The sequence below is a fragment of the Lithobates pipiens genome, unplaced genomic scaffold (assembly GCF_037356315.1).
Source record: "Lithobates pipiens isolate NorthernLeopardFrog02 unplaced genomic scaffold, aLitPip1_a1.2 Scaffold_16, whole genome shotgun sequence".
Classification (NCBI taxonomy): domain Eukaryota; kingdom Metazoa; phylum Chordata; class Amphibia; order Anura; family Ranidae; genus Lithobates; species Lithobates pipiens.
The window spans coordinates 214,469,911-214,489,086 of NW_027507748.1; the positions used below are offsets into that span (position 1 = coordinate 214,469,911).

Sequence of the window (19,176 nt, forward strand, 5' to 3'; positions counted from 1 at the left end):
AACCTCTGCACTTTTACAAAGTGATTGAGGGCTTTTAAGTCCAAGATTGCACGTACCCCTTCCTTCTTGGGAACCTCAAACAGATTTGAGTAGAACCCCTGGAAGTGTTCCGATTCCGGAACTGGTACAATCACCCCCTGATTCAGTAAGTCCCTCACTGCCCCGAGCAGGGCCTCCCGGCGAACCGGGGACGTGGGTTTGCTGGAGGGGAAGAATCTGTTTGGCGGCCAAGAGAGAAACTCTATCTTGTAGCCTGTGGAAATCAGGTGGTCGCAGACCCATTGGTCAGATAACCAGGAGGTCCACCGGGCTGCAAACTCCCGAAGGCGACCTCCCACCCGATACGCGGTTGGGGGCAAACCTTCATGCAGTAGCACTTTTGTTCGCAGGCTTGTTAGGCTTGCGTTTCCAGGGACGCTTTTGACCGTCCGTGGACATCCTGTCCGGCTGGGAACATTTTGTCGAAGCACCGGGCAGACGAAAAAGCCGTTTGTGAGCGGAAAAAGAGGGCCCTTGCCTGCGGCGTGGCTCCTTAGCCTTCCTGGCCTGTGGGAGTAGTGTACTCTTACCACCCATGGCATTTTTGATAATATCGTCCAATGAAGCTCCAAAGAACCGGTCGCCAAGGAAGGGAAGATCTGTCAGGGCTTTCTTGGATGCCTGGTCAGCAGACCAGCATTTTAGCCAAATTAGGCGCCTCAGCACCGCAGCTGACACTGAAACCCTGGATACCAGAGGGAGAGTATCCAGGGCCGCGTCACAAATGCACTTAAGGCCTTGCACTAGTTGGTCTGCTAGTTCCACGCAGACAGGGGAGGCGTTTTGCTCTCCCAATTCACGGTGCAAACGTTTTGCCCACTCAGTCAGTGTCTGTGACACCAGTGCGGATGCCAGTACTGGTCGGCTGACCCCACAACCGTAAACAAGGAACGAGCCACTGCCTCGGCCTTCCTGTCTATGGGATCCTTGAATGCAGGAGTCCCATCTACCGGGATCGTGGTTACTTTATTTAACCTGGATACTGGGGGGTCCACGACCAGAGGAGCCGACCATTTCTTGAGAAGGCTTTCCTCCAAGGGGTAACGCACCGCCATGTTTTTTGGGACCGAAAAGGTATTTTGCGGCCGACCCCATTCCCTGTCACCCGCAGCAGGGCCCGAGTCTGCATCAGAGCTCTCCCCAGAGGACGGGGACGGGGGGGGGGTAGGGGCCTTTTACGAGCACCTTTCCTTCCACGCATCACCTCTATTTTAGCAACAAAAGAGTTAAGGACTGCCGTCAGGGTGTCTATGGGCACAGCATAATCTGCAGGGGACCCGGTTGCAATAGCCTGGATTTCGGGGGAAGAAACACCAGTTTCTGAAGCCATACTGACCCTACCCTGTCTGCCACCTGCAAAGGGACTTAGGACAGTGAAGGTCCCACCCTCCTGCTGCCGCTGCATGGGGGGGAGGGGTATCGAGCGCCAGACTCACCACCCTGGGGCGTTCTGTTAATGTCACTAGCCCTGCCTGTAGTCCCTAGGAGGTTACCCAGTTGCAGAGTGAAGAAACTGTGTCGGCAGCAGCTGTATAGAATAGCGGTGAAACAATCTGCAGACTTGCACCAGCATTCAGGGAAGAGCCATCCAGCGTCCTGTATACACAGTGGACACAGGAAACAGCATGTGAGAGCACATGTAAAGCTGTCACAAGAGAACTACGCTGAAAAGAGCGCTCAGGCTTCAAAAAAATGGCCTCCAATGCAACTAATAGGAAAATCCTATAGAAAATGGCTGCTGAGGCTCACAAGGGCAACCTGCTTTTCCCACAGTCAAAATGGCCACCGGACAGTGCCATGCGGTGACAGGAAAAAACACAGAACAGTGCTGCCTGCATCCAACAAGAACACCTCCACAGACACCTTTTGGGACCCCCCTGACCGGGACCAGGACCAACGCTAGCCGCACAGAGCCCCCTACAGGTGAGAGACCTAGGGAACCCCACACACATACACCGCCCGCAGCACATGCAGTCACACCCCCCCGGGGGGAAGGAGGGAAGATAGGGACATTGGAGAGAAGAGAGGGGGTGAGGGGGGCCCCCGAATCAACCTCCCAGGGAATGCCCAGCTGCTCACCCCACCGAAGCAGGGAGAGCCATACTTACCAGTCCTGAAGAGCTGGGAGACATTCCATCACAGACCTACTCCTGCGCAGGTACAGGGTAGCTGCTGGCCCGGTATACTGTGATCCAGACATCAGTAGCCCGGTCATATGTATATATGTCATATGTATACCCTGGAGCATTGAAGCTCCCCGACCACCTCTGGAGCTGAGGTATGTCGTGGTCTGCCGAGCCTTAGCTGCAGCCTGCACATGCTCGATGGCCGGACTGGGGAGACTACAAGGATAACTTAACCAGCATGTCACCCAGCTGGCAGTTGATAGAAGATCCCATCTTTCATCTTGCGCAAAAAAACATCAAACCTGCATCAAAAAAATGGACCAAAGGGCCCGCAGGGTTCCTAGGTCATTCTCCTTCACTAGGCAAAATAAAACTGAGTTCTGCCTGAGAGCAGGGAGGGTTGTTAGCACAGGGTCCGACCCCCCGGGGCGGGACTAAAGTTCTGTATATTGTGTTACAATTTTTAGCTAGTTCTCCTAATGGCAGGCTAACAAACCCATTTAGTTACAGAGAGGAGCTGTGTCGGTCGGTGAATATAAGAGAAATGAGTATGGGGGGGGGCTGCATTAAATGTGGCTACCATCTTTGCCAGCACTTTAAAGCAGGCCCAAACAGAGTGACTTTTCAGTGACCTTAGGGACTCAAGCTCTGATAGAAGACCGGCATTTCTCCTGTGCAAGCAATACCTTCATCTGTGCCATGTTAAGGCCTAAGACTAAGTACTCAAGACAATGGGGTTTATTTGCTAAAGGCAAATCCACTGTGCATTGGAAGTGCAGTTGCTGTAGATCTGAGGGGGACATGCAAGGAAAATAAAAACAGTATTTTTGCTTGCACATGATTGGATGATAGAAATCCGCAGCGCTTCCCCTCAGATCTACAGCAAGTGCACTTGCCTTTAGTAAATCAACCCCAATGTGTGGGAACTAAAGGAGACTTCTGAAGATTAAATACCCCAAAACCCTTCCAAGATTTGTACAGTAGGCATCAGCATCTGAACTAACTGTTCTCTGAGAAGCAGGCTTTCCAGGTAACCCACAATGGGGATACGGCAAGTCCTAAACAACCAAAAAAACAGAGCCAACACCTTGGTAACAACTCTGGGAGCCATGGGCAGGCAGAAAGGCAATGCCACAAACTGGTAGTGGTGAGCCCTTACTGTGAATCGCAGAAACTAATGGTGAGGCCAGAACATCCGGAAGCAAAGTTAGGGACTCTTGAAATCCACCGATGCCAGGGAGTCACCCTGATTAGGTTACTACAGACCTGGTGGACTCCAACCTAAATTTCTGTGATTTCAAGAGCTTGACACTCGAGTTCCAGAATAGACTGGACATCTCAGTTTTGCTTGCAAACTATAAACAACTTGGAATACAAACTGAGATTTCTTCCACTCCAATGTCCTTTAATTCTTGACCTTAGGGACATCCCCAAGCAGTGTTAAAAATTGAGGGGTGGAAACAGCAAAATATAACTTCACCCACAACAAAAGGAACACCTCAATAGAGGAGTTGCCGTCTTAAACGGCCGCCATCATAACCTGTGGCCAACTTATGCATAAAAAGATGCGTTCACAAGAAACTTGTAACTTAAGAAAGCATCATTTGCAACCTTACACAGCCACCCGCAAATCCTTGCGGCCAAAACAAGCATCCGAAGATGTGCTTATGTCAACTTTGTAGAATTTAGTGAAAGTGTGAATGGACGACCAAGTTGCTGCCTTACACACCTGGGAGACAAGCGCTTGATGTTGGAAAGCCCAGGAGATTCCATTTGACCTGGTGGAATGGGCCGTGACAGGAAAAGGGGGCACCTGCCCCTTTAAGGCATAGGCCTGAACCACGATCTGTCTGATCCACCTAGAAATGGTGGACGATGAGACCGCCAGACCTTTTTTCGGACCAGCCACCAAAACAAACAGTCTGACTTCCGGAAGGGAGCGCAGCAGACACATACACCCGTAGAGCCTGGACCATGTCCAGGGAATGTAAGACAACATCTTACGAGTGTGTTGGCTTAGGACAAAGGGATGGTAACACAATGTCCTCATTTAGATGGAATTCTGAAACCACCTTTGGAAGGAAAGAGGGCTGCGGACGTAACACTGCCTTATCCTTGTCGATGACCAGGTAGGGAGACTTGCATGACAAGGCCGCCAACTCAAACCCTCCTGGCAGATGTAATATCCACTAGAAAGGCTACTTTCTGAGAAAGAGTCAACAAGGGAATCTCCCTAATGTTTTCAAACTGCGTTTTTTGGAGCACAGATAGCACCAGATTCAGATCCCACAGAGGTAGTGGAGGTCGAACCCCCTGCACAAAAGTACCCTCCAATGAGTGAGTCGCCAAGGGACATTGGAAAAAGACAGCCAGGACTGATTTTTTTTTTTTTTTTTAAACCAGAAAAGGTTTTATTTGGTTTTTCACAGTGCCACATACAAGTTATACAAAAAAATGATATGACGATAAAAGTCGACATCCGGTATATAAGTTTCATTGGACCGTCTAAGGACAATTATATATACAAGAGTTCCATATTTTTAGTGGCAGTGCAGATCAAAAAGAGAACAAAAAGTAAAAAAAGGAAGAAAACAAACATTTAAAACACATACTTGATATATAATAGAGCCCTGGGAACATATCTCAACCAGTTAGGCCGCCCAGCCCATTATCATCCGAAGTTCCGTGCAGAGGTCACATAACTATCTTTTAACCCAGAGATATCCATTTTAACATGACCCCTATCCCTGTAATAGTATGTATTTGACCAGCTGATGGGGTGATAGACCTGGAACTTCCAACCATTCCTGCCACATTGTGTAAAATTTTTGGGGTGCATTTCTGTGATGATATGTCAGTTTTTCCCGTATTAACATTTTGTTTACTTGGTCTATCCATTGTTGCCTGATGGGGACCCTGGGAGCAATCCCAAGTTGCGCTATTAGTTTTCGCGCTACATAGAGTAACCAAATTATCACTGTGTGGGCAGAAGGGGTCAACGTCTCCTCATCCAGGGCACCCAACAGGCATATTGCGGGAGTTTTTGGAATGACAATGGTTAATACCTGGGAAATTACCTCTAGGATCCCAGTCCAATACCGAAAGAGTTTTTTGGACATTTCCAAAACATGTGCAGAAGGTCCCCATGATCTCTCATAAGCCCCATACATACGATCAGACTTTGTACAAACTTTCCCGTGGACTTTTGTACAAAGGGCGTTGGCCGTAAGTTTATATTGCATACACCCGATCTGACTTTTTAGGCAACAAACACAAACATAGTGACGTTTCAACGTACTGACGACACTTCAAAAGAGGACGTTCAATTACTCCAGCACCACCTTTGCACCTTTGGTCAACTTCTGTATTGTTGTCTGATCTTTTGCAAGTCCGATGAAAACCTAAAGTTTGTCCGATGGAGCGCACACGCGGTCTGATGTTGCTCCAAAACAGCTAATTTGCATGTTTGTTGTCAAAAAGTCTGATTGTGTGTACGGGCCTATACATTTTGGACATAGTGGTGTGTCATGAAGTCCCCAACTGTGAAGTCTGACAGGTGTTTTGTAGGCCCTATGTAGTAAATAAAGGTGCGACAACTTTTGCGAGGCCTAGACTGACACCGTGAGAGTGGAGGCAAGGCAAAGATTCCATGTCTCCCCATCCAAGTTCCCACATCTTCCTCCCATTTACGTCTGCAGGGTAATCTGGTGGGGTCCTGAAGTGCATTAAGCATAATACCATATCCTCTAGAAATCATACCCTTCTTTTCACTCTCCATTAGAATCCCCTGTACAATGGCATGAGCCATCAGCTGGAACAGTCTGGACTGCATTTGTAGTGCATGTCTCAGTTGTATTTGAAAAAGTCAGTACGTTTTAATGCCAAATTCTGCTTGGATTTCCATAAAGGACTACAGGACCACTGTACAGTTGTGTCGGGAATTAGAGCCCCACTGCCCTCCAGTTTCTGAACCCCCTAAGCTTCAGTAGCTCTCTATAATTTGCATTACTCCAGATGGGGGTAAGTGAAAGGAAACCTCTCACAGTGAACGTTTAATATGTGACCATAGTGGTTTTAGGAAGTTATGGATGGGATTCTCCCATCTAAATGTGCATATCCTGCCTCCAAGATGGACAATGTGGTAGACTCATCTGTTGAAGTGCATAGAATTCTACGTATTGGGTCTAACGTGTACCCCAATCCCCATCCTCCCAGTTGCTGTAGCTGGGAGGTGAGGAAATAGGCCCTGGCATGCGGGACTGCCAGCCCCCCCTCTTCTTTATTATATTGTAGAGTGGATAAGCTAATTCTAGCAGGTTTTTTGCGCCATATTAATTCCCTAAACTGGGAGTCTATCTTGTCGAACCAGCGCCGAGGGATCCACACTGGGGAATTATGGCAGATATACAAGAGTTGCGGTGCCCACACCATTTTTATCAGATTCACCCTCCCTACTACCGATAATGGCAATTTACACCAGGTATTAAATTTTTCTCAAAATTTAGTGAGTAGAGGGGTAAGGTTAAGGGGTATGTATTGAGAAACAACCGGAGAAACCTGCACTCCCAAGTAACAAAAAGAAGATACTATCTGTATCATTGATGCACAGTCAGGCAAGGGTACTGTCAGTGGGTCTAGGGGCATTAGCACTGACTTATTCCAGTTAATCAAGAAGTCAGACAGTGTACACAAGATTTTAATAAGATTCATAACCACGGTCAGAGAGCCATGTGTATCACCCAAATATAGTAGGGTATTGTCAGCATATGATACTACATCTGTCCTTGTGTCACGCCGGGACCCTGTAATCTCACTATCCCCTCTCAGTCTTGCTACGAGTGGTTCCAGAGCAAGGGCGAATAGCAGGGGTGACAGTGGGCAGCCCTGCCTGGTGCCTCTGAACAATGGGAATGGTTTAGGCAGTTCCCTGTTGACCCCAATTCGGGCTGACAGTTGAGCATATAGCAATTTAACCTATCTGATCAATGTGTCTCCTAGACCCATAAGACCTTTCACAGGCATGGCCATTCGACGGTGTTGAAGGCCTTAGCTGCATCCAGTGAAAAAAATGGCCCGATTACCGGTGTTCTCTACTGGGAGTTAAATATATATATATATAAAAAATAAAAAAAAAGCGTCTGATATTTTGGGCTGTGGATCTGGTGGGTATGAATCCGGATTGGTGCCTATGGACCAACTTTTGTATCACTTGGGACAGTCTCCTTGCCAACACCCTAACAGCTTAACATCAGTTCTGAGCAAGGAGATGGGTCTATAAGAGTCAGGAGATGTAGCCTCCTTGTCAGGTTTCAATAGTACTATTATGAACGCTTCGTTCATGGAGTCTGGTAGCTTGCCTTCCTCTAGTGCTTTGTTGTATACCTTCAAATGTATGGGCAGTAATATGTCAGCATATCTCTTGTAGACCTCGGATGGAAGACCATCAGCTCCTGGAGACATATTATTGTGAGTTTGTTCCAAAGCTAAAGCCAATTCATCCTCCGTTATTGGGACATCTAATAAGGCCGCACCCGAGGTCGTCAGACGAGGCAGCTCACACTCTTCTAGGAAACTTACTGTGTCGTTTTCTCTGGGGTAAACTTTGGATACATATAGGTCCATAGTATTACAAAAGATTTGTATTACTGCAGAGGTACTCGTTTGGGGCGCCCCCTGTGTATCATCACACAATGTTGAAACTATAGTGGTGGATCCCTCGGTTCGCGCCAGCATGTGCCCCAGATTCTCCCTCCTCAAAGTGGGTCTGCTGTAAGAAAAATCCTTTGTTTTCGGGCCAGCTGTATTCCTAGCTGACTGGAGATGGATTGTGCACCCAACCAAGCTTTTTTGTATCCTCCGGGGGATTGATTATATAGGCATCTTTAGATTCTCCGAGTGCCCTATAAACCTCCATTTCCAAAGCTTTAGTATCAGTTTTTATTTTGTTAAATTGCGGTTATAAATTGACCCCGTAAGAATGCCTTTGTGGTATCCCAGACAATTCCCAACCAGGCTAGCTTGTACTGCAGGAAGAATTTAAATTTTTCCCTAATTAGATCAAGGGTCGGAAATAGCATGAGCCAGAAGGGATTGCGTTTACAGCTCCTGGGCTTGGCGTCAGTGGGCAATGCAATCTAAACCCAGAAGGAGGACTGATCAGATACGTGCCTGTCACCATATCCAGAGTCAGAGTCAACAACCAATGGAAGCAAAGCAGCATTTCCCAGGCCTAGATCAATCCTAGATAAACTCCAGTGGGCTGTATTGCCTAGTTTGAGCATGACTTCTACGCCAGACATTGGTCAAACCGATCTCCTCAAGCAAACGGGGTTATCCCACCAGTATGGGCAGGTGCAGTGGTGGGTACAGGCAATGTGTCCCAGTTACTTCTAGTTGGTAGGTGGGGTTTCACATATGTAGGCAACATGAAACAACCTGCGATTTACAAACGTCTCAATGTCCTCTTCTCTCGCCCGGGGACACGTGCTTCTACATCAGCCGCTAAACCACGCCCCCCTCAATGGTGCTTAAGGCAAGTTTTTGATACACTCCTCGCTGCAAAAACAGCAGGATCCTGGAAACTGAATAAGTGCGTGGATGCCATCTCATCTCCTCACACATGGAGATGTAAGCCATCCACATACTATGGTAAATCTTCAGAGAAGAAGACTTCAGGTGCTGAGGGTATGGGTTTTCAACAGCCATGCCGTTAAAACCAGCGACGGTAAAGCAGGAATAAGTATCGTCCCTTGCGATAGAAGGTCCACTCGCAGCGTTACCCGCCAAGGAACATCCACCACCAGTCATACTAGGTCGGCGTACCAAGGATGCAGAGGACAATCTGGGGCAATCAGAATGACTGGAATCCCCTCAGCCTCCACTCTGCGCAGCAGACATGGTAGACGTTTGAATGGGGGTAAAGCATAACTCAGCCGATAATGCCCCCATGGAGCCACCAACACGTCCACCCAGGGGTCTCTTGTCCTGGATACAAACCTCTGCACCTTCCAATTCAGCCAAGAGGTCCACATCTGCCATACCCCACCTTAGACAAAGGAGCTGGAATACATCCGGATGCAACGACCAGTGCCCTGGATCCAGCATCTGATGACTTGGTCAATGAGGCTACAAGTATCGGCCATATACATTCCGGTCATAGAAAACTGGAATGCTGACTACCCATGTGGAGAGGCACAGCCTGATTTCCCGAAGCTTGAGCACATTGATCGGCAGTTGGGATTCTTCCCATGACCAAAGGCCCTGGGCCAACTGTACTCCCAGAACTCCCCCTCAACCGGTCAGGCTGGCATTAGTTGTGATCACCGTCCAATGGAGAGGAAGAAACGATCTCCCAGACCAAAGGTTCAGAGACCTCAGGCACCAGAGAAGGGAATCCCGGACTAGCTGGCTCACCCGAATTAGACAATCCAGGGATAATGGAGATTTGTCCCATTTTGACAAAATCTCCTTTTGTAGGATTCAAGTGCAAAATTGAGCATACAGTACTGCTTAAAAAGTGGTTACCATAAGGCCCAGAACTCGCATGCAGAAGCTTAGCAATGACCACGTGCAGTTCACCAATAACCTCAACGCAGCTTGAAGAGTCTGCAGCGAGAAAAACTCTCGCTTCTGAGGAGTCCAACAGTAAGCCCAGGTGTTGAGTTGGCACTAACACAGACTTCTTTAGGTTCAGCACCCAACCAAACTCCTGGAGAGTCTGCATGGTGATCGCTACATCTTCCCTTAATTCTGAGGCGGAAGTTGCCCTCAGGAGGAGATAGTCTAGGTAACCCACGATTGCGATCCCACGGTGCCTTAACATCGCCAGAATTGGAGCCAACACTTTGGTAAAGACTTGGGGTGCAGATGCCAGTCCAAAAGAGCCACTAACTGGTATTGTTCTTCCGACTGCACATCACAGAAACTTCCGATGCCTGAGGCATATGGGTACACGCAAGTATGCGTCCTGGATATACAGGGACACCAGGAATTCCCGATGGTGTGCAGCGACCACAGAGCAAACTGATTCCATCCTGAATCTTTGCAGTTTCACAAAGCTGTTGAGGGCCTTCAAGTCCAGGACTGCGCATACCCCTTCCTTTTTGGGGACTACAGATTGGAGCAGAAGCTCTGAAACCTTTCCAGCATTGGTACAGGTACTATCACCCTGTGCAGTAGCAGGTCCTGTACTGCCCCGAACAGGGCTTCCCAACGAGCCAGAAGTAGAGGTAGGTTGATGGGGGGGATATTTGGTGGACAAAAAAGAAACCATCTTGTATCCTAATGAAACCAGTTCGCAGCCTCATTGGTCAGACAGAGGTCCACCGAGCTGAAAATTCCCAAAGGCTACCCCCACCCCCCCCCCCCCCCCCGAGAGTTGGGTGGGGGCAAATCTTCATGCAGTAACATTTTTGCTCACAGACTTTTGGCTTGCGAAACCAGGGATGCTTTTGTCCTTCAGCAGGCGCCTTGTTGGACTGGGAACACTTACCTCCTGACCCAGGCGGGTGAAAAAGCAGTTTGAGCAGAAAAAGGGGCCTTGCCTATGGTGTGGCTCCTTACCCTTCCTGGACTGTGGGAGGTAACATTTTTAACGCCATCCATTGAAATTCCAAAAAGCCTCTCACCTTGGAAGGGCAAAGCCTCCAGAGCTTTTTTTTTTTAGATGCCTGGTCCGCAGACCAGCATTTCAGCCAAATCAGGCGCCATAGCACCACTGCTGATACTGATGCTCTAGAGAGCAGGAGGACCGTATCCAGGGCCGCATCAGACATACTTTAAGGCCATGCACCAATTGGTCTGTCAGCTCTACACAGACCGGGGGGGAGACGGTTGCTTCTCCAAATTCACGGTGCAACAATTTTGCACATTAAGTAAGCGTCTGCGACACCAAGGCCATGGTGAGCACAGGTCGTACTGCTGACCCCACTACCCTAAACATGGACTGGGCCACTGCCTCGGCCCCTCCTGTCGGCAGGGTCCTTGAAGGCAGGAGTCCCTTCTACCGGAACCGTGTCAACGACCGGAGGAGACATCCATTTTTTTTCCAGGAGGCTCTCCTCAAAAAGGGGTAACGCACCGCCATTCTTAGGGCTGAAAAGGCCCACTGCGGACTTCCCCATTCCTTGTAGATGAACTTATCAAAATAAGTCAAATACAGAAACACCTTAGGCATGCGGGCTAGTTTGCGGGACACAAAAGGGAACACCACCTCAGCAGAGGTTCCTGCTGCATCTTCAGGGTATCCCGCACCGCAGTGATAAGTGCTCCTACTAGCGCCTTTTCCTGCGCTAACCCGGACAGATTCATGCTCACTGTCCAAAAGGTCTTGGTCAGCATCCCGACACGTCAGAACAGGGGCCGCCGGTCACCATGGGGCCCGAGTCTGAATCAGAGCTCGCACCGGAAGATGGGGGGGCAGGGGGTGATTACCCCCCTTGCCCCCTCACTCTGCTTCCACCCTGGCAACAAAGGTCTCCAGGAGCCCCGACAAAGTGTCCATAGACACCGCATTTTTAGCGGGCAAGCCGGTTGCAATAGCATGGATGTCTGGGGAAGAAGCACCAGCTTCTGACGCCATGCTGACCCTCAATCACCTGCCACAACTTAGGGACTTAAGGCAAGGTACACAAATTCCACCCTCCTAGTGGCTCAGATTGATGGGCCCCTCCGCAGGACTCAGCACCCTAACCGCGTTCTGCTGCCGCTGACTGCTCTGCCCTGTTTCAGTCACAAAGTGCTCGGAGTAAAAACCACGCTGTTCTGAGGTACACAGACCCAGCACTAGAGATAAAAATGCGCTGAGGCTACAAGAAAATGGCCACAGTCGTCCTTAGCACAGCTGCCCCAGCAGGGGGAGGAGGGGGATGAGGGATAGGGAGAGAGGAAAAGGAGAGTGAGAGACCCCCTAGTCTACCTTCCCAGGGAATGCCCAGATGCTCTATCCTGCTGAGGCAGGGAGAGCCGTACTTGCCCCTCCTGTCGGGATTGCTGGACACATTCCACCACAGACCCATCCCCTGAGCAGTACGGGGGGCTGTTGGCCACGGCACACTGACACGGACAGCAGTAGCTCGGTCATATAGCTCACCGGCCGCCCCTGGAGCAGAAGTGGCATGTCATGGCCGACCCAGTGCGTAGCTAGGGTCTGCTCACGCTCGATGGCCAGGCTGGGGAGACAAGAATCTTTATTATCCAGCCTGTCACCCAGCCTGCTGTTGATTAGATAGATCACAGGGTCAAAAAACTAGAAATGAAAAAAAAATGCCAGGACCAATGGTCCCCTCAGGGAGCCAGGTCCTTCTTACACTAGGCAGAAAAAACAAACTGAGCTGCAGGAAGCAGGGTGAGGGGTTATAGCCAGAGGGACCGCCCCCCTGGGCAGTGCTGTGCAGTCTTGCCGTTTTTACATGTGTTACATGTTCTGCCTAGTCCTCTCCTGAAGGTGCGTGAGGTGAGCATGAACCCCTTTCCCTCAGACTGGGCTGCAGGGCAGTATTCCAACAGAACGACCCCAAACACCTCCAAGATGACCACTGCCTTGCTAAAGAAGCTGAGGGTGGAAGAGGACTCCAGTGGAAGAGGACTCCAGTGGAAGAGGACTCCAGTGGAAGAGGACTCCAGTGGAAGAGGACTCCAGTGGAAGAGGACTCCAGTGGAAGAGGACTCCAGTGGAAGAGGACTCCAGTGGAAGAGGACTCCAGTGGAAGAGGACTCCAGTGGAAGAGGACTCCAGTGGAAGAGGACTCCAGTGGAAACCTGCAAAGCTTTGGTGAACTCCATGCCCAAGAGGGTTAAGGTAGAGCTAGAAAATAATGGTGGCCACAAAATACTGACACTTTAGGCCCAATTTGGACATTTTCACTTAGGGGTGTACTCACTTTTGTTGCCAGCGGTTTAGACATTTATGGCTGTGTGTTGTGTTATTTTGAGGGAGACAGCAAATTTACACTGTTATACAAGCTGTACACTCACTACTTTACATTGTAGTGTAGTTTCTTCAGGGAAAGGATATAAAATATTTACAAAAGTGTGGCGTGTACTCACTTTTGTGAGATTCTATATGCCTGCTGCCAGTAGTTCCCAAACCAGATGAAGCCCTCTTCCCCATAAGGGGTGTTAGGAAAAGGACAAAAATTATAAAGTGTTACCAAAAACCCTCAGACATATTTATGCACATCCGTCACCTGAAAACACTAGTTAAAAACAAAGCTTTTGCTGAGAAAAGGTTTATGTCTGGTCAGGGATTGTTTTTTTTTAGCAAGTCACTATTAACTTGAAGGTGGCAGCTTAACCAAGTTGTCATGAATACAAAGTGCTGTGATGCATGATTGAGGAAACTAATGCAGCCACTACATCAAAGGACTGAGCAGCTGGACCATTAAGAGTTTTGTTCTTGAGTTTAGATATATCTTAGTACTTTGAGTTACTGACCCAGAACATATATAGGGAATGTACCCTTTGCTGAATGCCTGTCTAAGGCCATTCCTCTTAAACCCCTGTTCACACATCAGCACGATATGCCAAAACGAAGCCTATTGCCAGCAACAGCACCGTACGAATTGCTGTGATGCCAAACTTTGCATCGCTAAACCTATTCCCAAAAGTAGATCTTGCACTACTTTTGGCAACTTCAGGGCAATTACATTGGTATGAACTCAGATGTCTTTCAAATCACCCCCAAACACATAATGAAATGCAGGTTTGAAATCAATTTCAAACCTGACTCCAATGTGAACGTAGACTTACAGTCCAACGCTAGGCTTAATTCATCCCACCAGCTGATCACCCCCATCCACACCTTGTAGGTTTAGCCTATTATTGGTTTCAACAGGTTAACACTTAACTCTTATTAGTCTTCTCCTAGTGGTGGGCAGACCTGCAACATGCAGAGTGGGATCAGTGCAGCTCTCTGCATTAACACACCGAATTAGGAGTGAAGCCCCTTAGTGGGCAGGTCCACAACACATTCACAGTACAGCCCTGTTTGGTAAACAATGTTGGGTACATTCAACAAAGGGAGAGACTATTGGCTTGTGACTAAGTAAGCATCACAGCCAGAGCGGCATTTTTTGCCATTTGCCAGGGGAATATCAACCCAATATAAAATTTTGCCTGACTTAAGCTTTAAAGTGTTAGCTCTCCTGAAAACACTAAACCACCAATTAAATCTTAAACATACCTCTATGCTATACCTGCGGGCCATTATAACAACTAGTCTACCAGAAAAACCTGCCACTGCGATAGTGAGCGGTAAATACGCAGTGTTTCAAGTCAACCTCTTACACTACTTCAGTGTGGTTTCCCCGCAGTGCAGTATACCTGCAGGTAAGCCATGCTTTCCCATAGACTTCTACTGAGTCGGTTGTTTTTTGGTGCATTTTCTAAAAGTGTACAAAAAAAACAGGCCAGAACATGCACAGAAATAATAATCTAATACTCCATGGTAACCCACATGAAAACCACAGGGAAGCTGCATCAGAGCAGTGTGAAAAGCGCCCCAACAGCTGCTCTGTCTGTCTTAGAAAGGCATGGTTGCAAGATCCGATTAGCATAGAGTTACTATGGTATAGTGCGATTTCATAGGATTAAGGTGAAAACTATTCCTTTAGTTCACAAGTTAACTCAGCATGCCCTCAGACCTGTATAGGGATATCACAGCATCCTCTGTCAGTTACTAACTGACTTCTGGCTTGTGCACAGAAGGTCTCATAGCTTCTGTTGGCAAACCATCATTCGATCAGCACTCACAGACAAATCAAAGCTCATCACTATTTGAGGCCCCTCTGTCAGAACACAATAGCTCAGCAGGAAGATTGTTGCACCAACATTGAATGTATTAGTACAGTGCTCTAAGTTTTTCATTCAGCCGGATAGGCCCGCATTAAGACAACACTACAAAAGACTACAAAGGCAATACTAAGACAAAATATATGCAAAAAGCCCATGTCAAATATAATGAAAATCTTTATTCCACACATTTAAACAATTAACCTGTAACAAGATTTTACAAATAAAAGATTAAAAAAAAAAAAAAAAAGACAAAAAACCATAGTAAATGATAGGGTCATATTGCCCCTACTTTTACCCTTAAACATACAATCAGCAGTTCTAGAAAACCAAGAAAAATTCACAGTATAAAAGATCAAAGAGTACTGAAAAGGTGCATTTGAATGAGGAGAGGTAGAATACAGGAATATAGCCTTGTAATTCTCAAAATACTGTACCCAACGGGGCTAATAAAGATACAAGTGGTTCATTCCCAACTGTAAGAATACATCCTAGGCTTATTACCTTGTATCCAGTTTGAGTAAATGTGGCTTTCAATGTCCCCTTCTGGTGATTGGCAACACCTTGCACAATTTATACCAATGTAGTAGAATTTGTAAAATGCATCAAGTCAACGTCACTACTTTGGAAGTTGTTTGTGCTACAAGTTTTAGAAATGCATACGGGCAAGCAGGATAGTTTTTAGAGCTTCAGAGATCAAGCAAATAGAAAACCCTCTGAGTTTACCATCCTTGAGCACCATGCCAAACCTCTTTGAATGGTGACATCTGCCTGCATTGTATCATTTTCAGCTGTGCAGACCTTCGTTATAACATGCATAAAGACATTACCATACACGTGAACAAGATTGAAAATTGAGGATGGCAGGATTTGAGCATAGAGTTCATGTTGATGTAGCTTAAGGTCTTATTCAAACAGGGGTACTGTTCTGTACAACCGTGCAAAGGGCTGCATTTACCAGTATAGGCATTCGGTACACAGCCATGCTGTTAAATAATGAATGACAGATGGCTGCATCGATCCCCAACTGTACAGCTCAGAATGCACTGCAAGTAATCAGTGCTCTGCACAGAACAGTGTGCTCATGTGAATGAGGCCTAAAATCACTCTAAAATGTATTTACAGATGGGATTGAACCAGTGTGTGCAAAACAGCAAGTCTTCACAAAATGTTTTCAAATGCGACATTTAGTCTGAGTTAATGAAAATGGTAAACAGCATCACTAAAAAAAAAAAAGCACACACCTTTAAGAATGTGCAAATATTTACTGCAGTCACAAAGGCCACATGGCCTTTATTCAATGAGTATTGCAAACACAAACGTTCCAGGCCTAGAAAAAAATATGTTCCCTCAGGGATGCAAGCTTTCCTTCAGTGTACTGGAGTACCTGTGCAATGACCATGTTCAATTTTGGACACATGGAGGAGGGGGGGGGGGGGGGCAAGGCATTTCTAGTTAAAGCGGGAGTCCGCCGGGACTCAGTTTTTTTTTTTTTTTTAAAAAGCCAGCAGCTACAAATACTGCAGCTGCTGACTTTTAAAATAGTGACACTTACCTGTCCAGCGCGCCCGCGATGTCGGCACCCGAAGCCGATCTCTAGATCGTCTCTCGGGTGCTGCCGCCGCCATCTTGGGTATGGGAATCAGGAATTAAGCCTTTCGGCTTCATTTCCCGGTTCCCTACTGCGCATGCGCGAGTCGCGCTGCGCAATAAGGACGGTCCCCGCTGCCTCTGGGATCTGTGTGTTTCCCAGCAGGCAGCGGGGCACTTGCGGAAAGGGGCGTAATCTACGCCCCTTTCCGCAGAGAGCTATCCTGGAAGTGGGTGCAGATACCTGTACTGTACAGGTATCTGCACCCCCTCCCCCCTGAAGGTGCCAATTGTGGCGCCGGAGGGGGGGGGACGGTTCCGATGAGCGGAAGGTCCACTTTAGGGTGGACCTCCGCTTTAACCATGAACTCATTTTTACAGCCAAGCTCTCCCATACCTGCTCTTAAAGAGGGATTCCGCCCAAAAAAAAAAATATTAAAAGCCAGCAGCTATAAATACTACAGCTGCTGACTTAATAAATGGACACTCACCTGTCCCGGGTTCCAGCGATGCCGGCAGCCGAGGCCGATCGGCCGCTCGGGCCTCGGCTGCTGCCGCCGCCATTCGAGGTGAGGGAATCAGGAAGTAAAGCGAATCGGCTTCACTTCCCGGTTCCCTACTGCGCATGCGCGAGCCGCGCAATAGGAGATCTCCGCGCTGTCACTGGGACCCGTGTGTGTCCCAGCAGACAGCGCGGCAGGGCAGGAAATGGCGTAGACTCCCGTGGGAGTCTATGCCCGGAAGTGGGTGAAAATACCTGTCTTTGACAGGTATCTCCACCCCCCTCCCCCCTGAAAGGTGTCAATTGTGACACCGGAGGGGGGGTTCCGATCAGTGGAGGTTCCACTTTAGGGTAGAATCCCGCTTTAAAGTCAGTGCTGTGAAAAGTTGTAGGCTGCAATCCTCTAAAACTGCTGCCTGGCTGTATACAGCTTCAATACTTTGTGTTAAAGAGGTTGTAAACCCTTGTGTTCTCTCACCTCAACACTGGCAGCTTATTGTTTCAGGAACAAGTTGAGGGTCTACTAGGTGGTGAATTTTATTAAAAGCAACGTGTGAATAAAGGTATTCTGTGTTGTCATCGTGAAATATTTACTGAAAAGACAACTGCACAGTGACAATGTAAAGAACTACAACAGCAGAAAATTACTAAATCTATCCCAAGGAGTTTAGAGGTGCTTAGTACCTTATCGAGTAGCAGTGTTTATACTATAAGGTGAACAGTGCCTGCAGCAAAGGGTAGGAGTACACCCTTATATTTTTAAAAGTGTGCAAATATGCATGAGTAATGCAGCAATGAAGAGGCGGTCAGTCCTGAGTGGCGCAGCGCATTCTTCCACAGGCTCACGTCATATAGCGGGTGATCGCTCTGAGACCATACAGCAGTGCAGCTTGTAGTCTGGCTTCCAACAGTAACAAGTTCAAATGCACCTATAAGACAAGTCAAGCAAGATTAATGCACAATTCACATTTGCAAATGTATCTTTCATCATCCCAATCCAACATTAGAACCTTTTGTACAATCTAAAAATCAACCAGATGTTGTAAACATACTAAAGCCATTACTGTTCAATTGTGGTTTCCCATATTTGTTGGCACATTTTCAATTGGGCAACTAAAAAAATTATAAAAACTGTTTTAAAAACAAACTGTTGGGCTTTTAGTTTTAATTCTTTAATTGGGTGCACTCCACACTTTTAGAAGAGTAAACAAAATAAAATTCTCAATATATGAACTTTGAGGTGGTACAAAACACTTCATTTCAATCAATGCATGGTCCAGGTATTTAAGAAACTTGTGGATTAAGTTAATTCACCCCCAAAATATATTCACCCCTTGCGTTTACCAAGCAATTTGAAAGTAAAAAAACAAGCTTGCAGCATTTTAATGCCCATGTGTATAGGACCTAATCTGCCCTCCCCCCACAATTGGAAATATAGTAGTCCAGTTTTAATTTACCTTCTCAGAGTGCTTGAACTCCCTCCAGAAGTCATTATATAGTTGCCGGTGTACCCTCTCTGGGTGACATGTCACAGTCTTCATATACAATTTAAGGCTTCTCTCTAGCAGCTGATTCACCTCACCATAATCATAATCATCATATCTACCAGGAGTAGAATACAAATGGTAAGTGCCATGAAGAAAAAAAATAGAGGCATAAATTAAAGTTTGCAACCATATCCTTTTGCGGTCCTTACCTGATTCCATAAACACACTGAATATAGTTCCATATAGCTCTACGCAGTTTAAATGTATCCACTCCCTGATGTGAAGCAATCGTGTGATATGTTAAGTTGTAGGCTACTTGAAACTTCTCATCCAGAAGTTGCCCCACTTCTGGGCACAACCTATGTAGCAGTGAATATCCATGTGTATTCCATGTGAAGTCCTGCAAAAGCAGACGCAAGAAAAGTCAGAGCAATATATCAACTGGGAAAAGACGCCCATGTTCAGGCAACATCTACAAATGAGGCTATACTTTAACCCAGTAAGCTGACCATGAAGTAAAGTTTATCCTAGGGCAGTGATGGCGAACCTTGGCACCCCAGATGTTTTGGAACTACATTTCCCATGATGCTCTAGCACTCCGCAGTGTAGTTGAGCATCATGGGAAATGTAGTTCCAAAACATC

The 19,176-nt window shown here is 47.3% G+C and overlaps 1 protein-coding gene across 1 annotated transcript in view; it reads right to left on the reverse strand.

Moving 5' to 3' along the window:
- Window positions 1-16,852: 16,852 nt before the first annotated feature.
- SESN2 (sestrin 2) overlaps window positions 16,853-19,176 on the reverse strand; it is a gene marked incomplete in the record, with an annotated part of 18,309 nt that continues 15,985 nt past the window's right edge. The window contains 3 exon segments of the mRNA XM_077481010.1: window positions 16,853-17,975; window positions 18,504-18,648; window positions 18,743-18,933. Coding sequence (XP_077337136.1) covers window positions 17,889-17,975; window positions 18,504-18,648; window positions 18,743-18,933 — 423 coding nt within the window.